The sequence below is a fragment of the Opisthocomus hoazin genome, chromosome 4, assembly GCF_030867145.1.
Source record: "Opisthocomus hoazin isolate bOpiHoa1 chromosome 4, bOpiHoa1.hap1, whole genome shotgun sequence".
Taxonomy (NCBI): Eukaryota; Metazoa; Chordata; class Aves; order Opisthocomiformes; family Opisthocomidae; genus Opisthocomus; species Opisthocomus hoazin.
Window position 1 is genome coordinate 54,421,125 of NC_134417.1, and position 11,541 is coordinate 54,432,665.

At 39.5% G+C, this 11,541-nt stretch overlaps 1 protein-coding gene across 6 annotated transcripts in view; it reads left to right on the forward strand.

Moving 5' to 3' along the window:
• Positions 1-10,694, forward strand: part of TBC1D5 (TBC1 domain family member 5) — a 326,766-nt gene extending 316,072 nt beyond the window's left edge. For all 6 annotated transcript variants that reach the window (XM_075419055.1, XM_075419057.1, XM_075419054.1 and 3 more), the window contains 3 exons: positions 296-375; positions 1,390-1,590; positions 7,472-10,694. In XM_075419055.1, the coding sequence (XP_075275170.1) occupies positions 296-375; positions 1,390-1,590; positions 7,472-7,762 (572 nt within the window). In that variant the 3' untranslated portion in view covers positions 7,763-10,694. The remainder of the gene's footprint in view (positions 1-295; positions 376-1,389; positions 1,591-7,471) is intronic.
• Positions 10,695-11,541: the final 847 nt, after the last annotated feature.

Consider the following 11,541-nt stretch of genomic DNA (forward strand, 5'->3'; position numbering starts at 1 on the left):
CCTTACAGTAACTCCACTGGCCTCAGAGGGGGCTGGCAGTACCCTGAGTCCATCGGTACGCTGGGGCAGAAGTCCTGCGGCAGCACAGCATGGCTGTGTCCTCCTGGCAGCAGGACCAGCCTTAGGCTGGCCTCACAGCTAAGAAGGTTGTCGAACTCTAGGTCTGTGTGCGAAACTGTGTTTGCAGGTCACAGGGTTTTGTCGTGAGAGCGTAAGCCAGCGGTAAATTGGCAGCACGTTAGAGATTATTTGGGGAATTTTCTCTCTTCACCTTTTTTTTCTTTTGATGTTGAAGGAAATATTCAGGAAGTCATATTACAAGAACACTTGGAAAAAGAAGACGAAATTCTGGTTTCCTTGGCTGGTTTGAAGCAGGTATAACTATTGCTTAACTTAACCTTCTTGTACCCTTCAGTGCTATTAATCCTTTCCATTTTTTCTCCTTTTTTATTCTTTCTGTATACTGCTGTTTTGTCTTGTTGCAGCTGTTTTACTAATACTAACATATCAAGCGTTGCAGTGTGCTTTTATTTAAAAAGGTAAAACTCGGCTATAAGGAGTTCAGATGACTTGCATGGAATTTGCTCCCTGAAAAGTTCTGGAGGTCTCACACCAGAACTGAGGCAGTACAGAATCACAGAATCACAGAATGGTAGGGGTTGTAAGGGACCTCTGTGGGTCATCTAGTCCAACCCTCCTGCCAAAGCAGGGTCACCTACAGCAGGCTGCACAGGACCTTGTCCAGGCGGGTCTTGAATATCTCCAGAGAAGGAGACTCCACAATCTCCCTGGGCAGCCTGTTCCAGTGCTCCATCAACCCTCAGAGGGAAGAAGTTCTTCCTCATGTTCAGACGGAACTTCCTGTGCCTCAGCTTGTGCCCATTGCCCCTTGTCCTGTTCTGGAGTTAAGCCACACCGTCATTTTTCTTAATGCAAAATGTGTACGCTAGGCAATAATCATGCCCATGTCCCCATTATTTAAATGTGACAACACTTGAATGTCATTGAATTAAAAGAAAAATACCACGTACATAAAATGAAAATGCTGCTGAGCATCTGTAGCTCTGGTTATACTGCCCTGTCCTCCCTCGAAATATATTTTATCAGGAACAATGTGACATATGTTAACTCTATAACGAGGTACGGAATAATCTTAACAGTTTCTCTTTAGATTTCTTAGATGCCTTTTTTCCAGACTCTGATACAACCACATTTGACGATATTTATATCTTTAGCCAATACAGATATGAATATCGACTTGCTTCCTATTTATTAAAAGCAAATATTTGGGGGAAATGATGTATGAAAGCACTCAGCACGGAGCTTTAGAAAATGTAGAATTCCTCCAAATTTCTAACTTACGTTTTTTACCCTCCCGTTCAACAACAGATCAAGGACATCCTGAAAGGTTCCCTGCGTTTCAACCAGAGCCAGCTGGAAGCTGAAGAAAATGAGCAAATCACGATAGCCGATGATCATTACTGTTCCAACAGTCAGAACAAGGGGACAGTCGATGTCCTGAAGGGACCTGTTATGACAAAGCAGCAGCTCATCTCAGGACGACAGATAAGAGAAAAATATCTCAAACAGGTGATTGATGGAATTAGTCTGATATTTTCTGGAGAATTCCTTTAGCACGTCCAGATGTTATATGGGAACACACCAGCATTGCTGGTGAATGTGGACCCATGGTTAAAAGTGTCTTTCTGGCTACTGTCTTAATCCCATCAGTTATTTTTGTTGTAGCCTTATGCCCCACACACAGATATTTGTGTTATGCAGTGTATGGGGGGGGGGGGGGGGGTTCTTGCGGATTGTTGAATCACAGAATCACAGATCAATTTCCTACAAAAAGATGTAAAAACCGGCGGTAAATGTTCCCATATCAAATGTTCCCATATGATTATTCTCATTGCCCTTGTCCTTCAGAATCCCATTATGTAAGAGCTGATTATCTGCATTGCAGTGTATCCATGGCCAATGCCAAAAAGGAAACAGTGAAGAGGTTGCTTTTACCTTCTACTCCATTGTATTGACTTTCTCCTTGAATCAGTAAACAATGTTTTCACATACAAAGTCACAGGACAAGTTCACACACAGAAAGAGGTATTTTCCTTTCATGTTAAAACGTCCCTCTCTGTCTTACGACTCAGTCTGACTCAAATGTAATCTTAAAAACAGTACTTTCATACAGGCACATTTCTGTATCATTTTCAGCATTAGAGTTCTAAAGTTACGTCTGCCACCCTGATACTAATACTCACACTTGTAAATCCAGTGGCAGCGCTATCACCTCAGAGTCTAACTGAGCCTGCAATCAGTTTGCTCTTGACAAATTTACTTAGCAACTAGAGGAAATATTTATTCATTTTCAAATAATGACACAGAGTTGTTTTGATTTATTACACACAATCCCCAAGTTAAAACACTCTGTTTTAAAAATCGTATTTTAATTGTATTTCAGTATTAGAAGCAATACCGAGGTGGTTTGGTTTTTTCACTTAGTAATGGCAGGTTCAAAGAGCAAAGCATTGACAGAAAGCTTTCATTGCTTGTTTAGCTGTTGTCATCACGATCACTACTTTCTGCCATAATAAAGCCATAGGTTAAACTGATGTAGAATATTGGAGTGTTCGTATAATGACCTAGTTTTGCCCTCTATCTTCTAGAATTTTCTACAACGTACCTTTTGCTTTCTTGCCAAAATGGCAAATAGTACTTTTTTGATCATTTTTGCTTAGATTTTTTACAGAAACTGGAAGGTAGAATGCTATATAAGATAACGTGCTGTATGAGAGTGTGCAAGCCCTACTTATGCTGGAGAAGCCCTTACTCAGATGCTGGTCTAAAACATGTGTGACTGAGCAGAGGTGCTGGGACATTGCACTTTGAGTACTGGGAGGGGAGCAGATGAAGCCCGGTCTGCGCAGGTTTCTTTCCAATGGAAACTTTTGGGGCAATGTGTAGTGAGGTCTGGCCTCACCACAGTGGGTAGTCAGGGTATGTACCTCCAGGCTCAGGAGCTCGGAGGCATCCATGGGTCCCACAGTTTCGGAGGCTGCTAGCAAGCCATCTGCAAGCAACATAAGTAGAGGTTGTACAAGCTGAGCCCCTGCAGAGCATTAATGACGCTTCAGTGCTCTATGGTCTACGTTTGGAGGTGCAATGCATTCATATAGAATAGCCTCCTCTCCTCTTATCTTCTGAAAGTTCCAGTTATGATAATGAGCAGCAACTCCTACAACAGAAAGAAAAAGAAAATGTTAGGGTTAGAAACGGCAGTCCAGGAGGACTCTTAGTATCCCAATGTCTGTGCTGTTTCCAAGCCCAGCGTCTTTAACTGTGGTGTCCTAATTCAAACAAAAAGAGGAGACCTTTGGACCCCTTTTAATAAAACACGGGAAACTAAAACTGCTGAATTTAGTGGGCTGTGACACTCGACTGTTAATTGATGGGGTCAATTGTTGGCCCAAACTGGGCCACAGCCCAGGCTTTTAGCTCTGCTGAAGAAAATGGGCTGCACTGATGCCCTGGGTCAAACCGACAGTACTAATTGAGAGCTGCAGAGGGAATAAAAATTACAACCGCTTCTAAACCATTTAATGCATTTCTTGCTAAATAAATTTTGCTGTATTTACATTTTCTTTGACTTTGGTAGTGTATGTAATTCTGTTCAATGTGACTTACACTGTAGAGATTTTTCTCTGGTGGAATTGTAGGGATATTTTCTAGGACAGCTGGAAAAGTTACAGGTGTAGCTATCGTGTAATTCAGATTAAAATCTGGCCTTTTGTGATTGGTCATTATATAAGTATAAATTATTTATCATCTTTACTTTTTTCAAAAGTGCTCTTCCTCTTTTTTGCATCAAAATATCTTTCTGGAAATTGAGGATAAGGATACAGCCCTTCTTTGGAAAGGAAAGCTGCAAAATTAAAAATGCAAAAAAATGAAGATAAAGACTCAAAGAAACAGAGCATTTTTTGGAATGTTTGGCTTTGGTAGCAGTGTGCAGTTGACAAACAGAAGGCTTCTGTTGCTAAATAATGAATGATAATTAACACATTATCTTGCCTTTATGTCTGTTCAAAGAAAGAGGCAAAATGAGCTGCTGTTCTTCTAAGCCTTCTTGAATTGCATCCTTACAGTTAGTTTTAACTCATTCACAGTATGAAGGCAATTGAAATAAGCCTGGTCCTTGTAGCTGATATTCATCAGGAAAAAATGTTTGGAGAAGCCATATGGCAACGGACGTAAGGTTGTTAACTTTCAAAGCTACTGGAAGTATGATTCTGTCATTTTTCATTTATTCAGTAGTGGCAGCAGATGGGAGAAAACATGGTTCACGTCAGCATGAGTTTCCTGAAACAGAAACAGGCAGAAGAAGGGAGGAGGTATTTTACCTCTGGAAATATCAGTACCAAAATACCAAAGTGTGCCATGCATAGGCAACCATTTACGGGAGGCCCTTTTATAGCATTTTGGAGTCAATATCTATGCTTTGCTGCTTCTCTGGTACCTCAGTGAGCTAAAAGTCTCTTTAACTGAACCAAAAGTGTGGGTAGAATGAAAAGCAGTGTTCCAAAGCACAACACGTAACGAGAAGAAACAGGGGTGAGTAGTTTTCTTTCCTTTCCAGTTATTAAAGGGCAGGATGCTTTTTTTAACTGTGCAAGAGCACATTTTTGGAAGCAGAATTTAGGAAATTGCAACACCAGCGCAAAGTGTTTATGGCGGAAGGCCCTTGCTGGGGGTCACTGCCAGAAGGAAGACACCCCGTTAGCATCCTTGGGGGTGCCAGTGAGGAAAATACCGATCTCGCTGGGCAAGTGTGTCAGTAGGTAACATCTCTGTCGCCCTACGCAAGGTGGAACCATCTCAGATGTGAAGACTGCGAGGACTGAAATAGCATGATCCTGATAGCTTGGAATAATAAAGTGTATAACTTTGCAAAATGAGACCGTGCTGAGTTCACTGAGAGCTTTTAAACAGAAGCGTTGAGAGAAGCCAGGTGAATTATGCAATAGTGGTTGTTTAAAGTAACGTGTATTTCTGTTGTTGGGGTGGGGAAAAAAAAGCGCTGAAATTTTGAACGTGGCATTTAGAGCTCCTAAAAAAGCCTTACTTGGCCCTGTTGTGTGGCTGCAGCAGGTGCCTGCAAAGCCAGGTGACTACCAACACGCTGGTGGAGGACTACTAACATGCTGGTGGAGCAGAGCTGTGGCTGTGTGCTGCCTGTGTCCTTGGCCCTCTGGAGATGCAGCCAATTGACTAACGGCTCGTTGGAGGCAGCATCTCAAACAGACCAGATGAAAGTAAAAGGCTAATTAATAGCAAGGGGGGTCTCAGCTCAGAAGTGCTTGAACAGTGAAGCATCCCTTCTTGTAGGATAGGTCTGTTTGGTTTTGACTTCATGGAAAGTGCTTGAAGTTGTTGACATTTGAACTACCCTGGTTCTATGCAGATCAGGAAGTTTGGTATCAGGTTTTCATAGCACTCAGCACAGGATAGCTGTTGATATTTTTAAAAGCAATCTGCTTGGTTTGGTATGAATTTTATTAGTCTCCTGAGGAAAATGTATTAGCATCAAAAACAAATAGATGTAAATTTCTATCAGTTTGACAACTGTCTTACATTGGGACCTTTAAAATTGTAACCAATACTCTGAATGGGAAGGTATTAAAATGGGTTAATTACAAAACAGAATACTATATAATATTATACCTAGATAATATCTAGATAACACACAAAAAATATAAATTATAAAACCGAGATGTTTTAAAAATTTACTACAAAGGGACATATTTGAATCCTCATTCATATAAATCTTGGAAGGGAACAGGTCACAATTCTGTATTTGAACATATTTTCACATTCAGATTATGTTTATCTTGTTTGTGACTTTTAGCAATTTGGAACAACTATGTAAATAATAACCAAAGACTTCCAGCTCCCTCGTTTCCTATTACAGTCATTCTTAATCACTGGTGGGTTTTGGTCCCTGAGCTACTCTACAGTTCCCTTTCAAGAGAGTTCTGCTCTATAATCAGTAATCAGAGCAATGGAAAATTGTTTTCAGCTGTAATAATAAATTTGGCAAAATAAGTTTTGCTGGAGGCCATGGTTACTGTAATTACAAGTTGTGGCTTGCTGGTACTTGTGATGACCTCCATACTCCAATTTCATATACTGTACTGAGGGTCTAACTTCATCTCATTCGGCTTCTTCCTGCTGTTCTTTTTTGTTATTGCTTTCTTTTTTTCTCCAATACCTATAATCTGTCTTTTTTAACCCCAAAGTGAATTTAATTTTTTTTGTTTGGTGAAGGAGTCACAGCTGAAGGGCTTGCAGTTGACACACGTGTTGACATACACATTTGCCCAGATGCCCCTCTGCTTCTCCTTTTTCTCAGTCTCGCATTAGTGTAATCAAATATATTGGTTTCAATATCACACCACTTCAGGATGCTTGTCCCCACTTGGCAAGTTGTATTATTGCACTGAAAAAATTCATGTGACAGCAGCTAAGCAAGCAGGTATATTCTTGTCAGAGGAACACAGTGGTTGAGAGCACGTACATCTCTTGTAGAAGAAAACAAAGTGTTGTCCATTTGGGTTGCAGTCCAGCTGATAGGCTGCCAGTTGTCAACAAGTGAGAAATCCCGCTCTGCTGTGTATGGCAGTCTTCCTTTCTAATTACATGTAGTTCTGACTGTTGAAAAGCTGGATTTCTCCTGAATATGGCTAGTTGGAATATAAGATTGTGAGTTTGTAGAGAGTTTTCTGGTAAACTGACATGTAGTCTTGATCTACTGAGCGCTCAAGGACACACATTTCCCAAGGTCTAACTAGACAGAACAGGGATTCCCAGACTCTCATTTTCTGGTAGAGTTAGGAACTACTTAACAGCACTAAGCCTAGAAGCCCTGGGAGCCCTGATCTGCTGAACCTGAACTGGTGCGCACTAAACCAGGTCTATGTATGGCTCAGATTCCACAGGTCGGGGTTTTACTAGGAAATTTTATATCAAACTGTTCTCCTGACAAGCTCCAAAATGCCATTGTACATGCAAAGCAGCAAAAAATTCCTCAGTACTACTTCATGAATTACTACAGAAAACTAACAGCAGTGAGAATATAGGTACTGAAAAGCTTCACAACTGTAATGTATGTTAGATGCCTAGGTGCTGTGATCACTACATGGATGCACTATGATGACAAAACATGTAAGGCTGCTATACCCAACAATGTATTTTTAGAATGTTAGCTTTTGTGCTTTTGTAAATAATGGATCCATTATTTCATCCAAAGTTAATACTCGCTTTATTTTTTACTTCTTGATTCGGGTATTGCTACTTTTGAATACTGATTATTCCTTTGTCCCATTCCCATATCACTGACATGCATCATGAACCTTGTTGAGTGGTAAAACTGGTACTAACTTTAAGTCCTTTCTGTGCCATTGTCTCACAGACTACGACTGATTCGAGCACGAGTGAGAGCAAGAGTGCTGATGACTATATTATGGTTTCCAAAGAAGACGAAGGAAGCAGAAGTGCTGTCCCAGAAACAGCACAGTCCCATCAGGCACACAAGGAGACAGCTGTGAAGCCAGAAGCTCCATCTCGTTCTTTGATATTCTCTGACCCACTGATGGGCTCCATTTCAGCCTCCTCCAGCAACCTGAGCTCCAGCCCTGATGATGACAGTAGTAATAACAGCAAAGATTCTGACTTTGCTATTGTCAGCCCACTGGACATCTAAAGAAACAGGTTGGGAGAGTTTGGGAAGTTGGTCATTACACCTCAGTTCAAATTCCTATGATTCCACGGGCTGGATAGTTCTTTGGATTAGAAGGACAGCAAATAGATAAAAGTTTCCCATTTCAGCTGCCCAAAAGCCTAAAAAACAAAACAAAAAAACCCAAAACAAAACGAAAACACACAAATTTGCATCTCTTCAAAAAGAATAGACACCTTTTAATAACTGCCTTAAATAAAGACCCAGTAAAACCCGATTCTAATACACAGTTATTCCTAGTTATAGAGTTATCTTACTTAGGAGCTTTGTTACTATAGAACTGTTACTTTCCCAAAACATAGAATAGTATGTGCTAGGTACTATAATGGATTAGGAAATGTGTAGATACTTGGCATCAGACCCGAAGCAGCAAAGACAAGCTTGATTTAATATCATCCTTTTAAAAATACGCTCGACTGGGTTATCTGAGTAGGAGAGGGTATTGTTTCTTCAGAGACTGTGATTAGACAAGTAGGGAATGTATACCAGAAAGATTAAAAGCACCATCCTGGCAGTAAACTTGTTCTCAGTTAGGGAATCCTAGTTTCTTCATTTTCATCCGGCAGTCACCTGAGTTGTGTTCAAGGCAGAGGTTTATGTAGTTGTTCCTCAGCACTGTCTTACAGGAGAATGTGTGACAAATTCCTTGAGAACAGGGACCTATACAACAGAGCCTTATTTCCTTTTGCCTGCTTTTTTTCCCCTTGAGAGTTCCCAGTTCACCTCTTTCCGTTTTTATATCTATCTACTTTTACTCCTCCTGGCATTTTTATTTTAGTGAGATTACCACAGTTAAAACAGTAGGTGCAAGGGAAATTACAATATTTCATTGTGTAGACCTGAGCCAGTTGAACTAAAACTAGCTTGAGTGTGGTAACTTACCAGGGAAGGGTGCAAAGTGAAATTAAATTTTCATAATTAAAAGCACTTTATATCTCATTACTATTATCTTTTGTAGACTCTGTTTACATATATTCCTATACGATTTCCACATTTCTAGTCAAGAAAAATAAAATATAATGGTGCAGTAGTGTTAACCAACAGAAAGTTTCTGATTAACTCTAGAACTTGTTCTTCTATGGAAAAGTGTATTTCTTTCCCATCAAGTACATAGTACATCTAATAACAGTTTTTTCAAGTAGACAGGGAGGGGATTTATGTAGTCTCTGATGCCTTTAAACTCTGTTGGAATTCAGGACAAGAAACTGGTGGTCAGTGATTGCCTGCTCTTGCAGGACCTACAGAGAACTAGCTTGAGGAAGGAATGCTGGAAAGTCACTCTATTTATAGCAACACCAAAAAAACGTTGCATTATTTACTTTTAAGATGCATATACATTATACCATGCAACAACTTCATAACTGCATGGCAAAGCTTGTGTTTGTATGGAGTTAATGGTAGTTACTTGCTGTTTAGTCTGTAATGGTAAATGGAGTTCAGTCCCGTATTCCGAAGATGAGGTGACATGTAGTTTGCTGGTCTTAGGTTTTACAAGGTCCGTGTCAGTGACTGCAATGAAGAGCTAATTGTCATGTCATTACATGGTAGTTGACGTATCCTTACATGCTCAAAAGCCGCCATGTAGTTCTTCTGAGATTATTTGTGCCTTGTAAAGTGACAAAATGCTAGCATGTTGTGAGCAGGCATAGCATCATACATCTCTGTGACAGAGCGATATGAACAGTCAGATGACTGTTTAGATCAAAGATCTTAAATGCATAACATTTCGGAGAGGTGTTTATTTTGGTTTAGTTTTAAGCTTCATAGAAAATGGCTTTGGAGTTCAGCATGCATGCCTGTCTTCAGGTTTATTTTATTTCCCTGAGTTTGTGTGAATGCCAGGGGATTAGCTGGCTGTTGATTTATTTAGGTCTTTCAAGCTTTTCTAGCCTTAAACCATTCAGCAAGGCTCGTGCCACACCACCAACAAAGGGGTATCTGTTCAAGAAGTACCTATGGAAAGAGGAGAGAAATATTCTGGGGACGGAGAGATAAGTTTTATATTCTGTGATACATAAACCTTCAAAGATTCCAGTACTTTGACAGGAGAAAATGTTTTTACTTCTTTTTTTATTTTTTTAAGCATCAGTCTTTTGATTTCTGTTCTGGTTGGTTGTTTCAGGGACCACATTGCTGTTTTCTTGAATAGTCTCATTGCCAATGGAAGAGTGTGATTTGTACAGTTCTTTTATTTTTGTAAGTTAGTTGTATCTTTAATATTGCACATTTTAAAGCAGCGCTAAAAGTAAATACAGATTTTGGCAGTTTCTAACAAGTTTTGACTAATCAGTGAATACTGATGAGCTGAATGCCTGTCATGCCATGGGATATGGCAAAGATCTTCAGAAGCAGAGAGATGATTATACAGATATGATCAGAACGAATTCCAGTAAATTAATCTCCTTTGGTTATACTGTGTCCTTCCACACCTCAAATGTGTTGTCTCTGATCACAATGCAGAGATAGGTACAATTTTGTATATTCATTAAGTCAGAAGCTTGTAAGTTAGACAAAATGTAAGGTCATCGCCCTGGCTTGCCTTTTGTTAAGAATATACAAAGAAAGAAATTGTCATTTAAAATACAAGGTTATTCTTTTTCCCCAAAGATGACCTGCTCATAATGTTCATGGATAACAATAATCAGATAGAAAAATTATATGCATTGCAAATTACTGGTGAAAACTTATATGGGATTAAGATACGTATCTGAGACTGTTGTACTCTGTCACATCTGTAATTTATAACTGTTTAAAGTCTCCTGCATGTCATGTCAGTTGTATGTACTGCAGAAAGGCAGTATCATATTTTGACTGGGTGTTCATTTAGTCGTGGAACTTTGTATCTTTACTCTGGAAGAACATCTAGCCCACTTTATTAAAGAAAGAATTAACAAATCTTCTGGGCTGTGCTTGTGCTGTTTTTTCAAGAAGAAGGGAAAGCTTTTTGACTAGAATCCTGGAAGTATGATTTCTGAGAACAAGGGTGATTAACAACTTTAAAATTATCTCATTACTATCTCTATAAGCACAAAGATTGTTAATATTTTAATCAGATTTTATATATATGACCCAGGGAATAAAACTGCTTGTCATTTATCTCACACAAACAACACAGAATGTTTCCTATTTTACCGTATTTATTGTATCTGAAAATAACAAACCAGAATTTAACGTGGTATAACTTTTCTGCAATTTTGTGAAACTTGGTATAGTTACATCGTTGTGTCTCAGTCACAGTCTCAGTATCTGTACAGTACTTTTCTGAATCTCAGTACTTTATTTCACAATCTTAAATGTTTCCTGTGATTCTCCAGTATGTTTTCCTCATTAGATGAGACTGAGGCAGCTATTTAAGAGATTACATTTCAGATTTAAGGTGTACTTGTCCCTGGCAGTTACAATGTCGTCTGTTCAAGTACGGACACAGCAGTCCTAACGTGAGCAGATTTCTGAGTTCTGGGTGTCAACCCTTAAATAATACTTTTGGGTTTTGTGGTGCATGTGTTGGTCTTGAGTGAATGTCTGTAAAGATTTATTAGACTTGAAAAGATGCGATTTCGTAAAATAAACTTCATTTGGCTACGGCATAGTGATTCCACTGTCTCATAGTCTGTGCTGTTCTTTTAAGAGTGAGTATGTACAGTCTCTGCAGAAGTGTTTCCTGTGTCACCGAATCTGCTAGACTCCCACTTTAGTAGCTAGCTAAATTTAGAGATGAAAGAGCATGAAAGAAGGTCATCAGA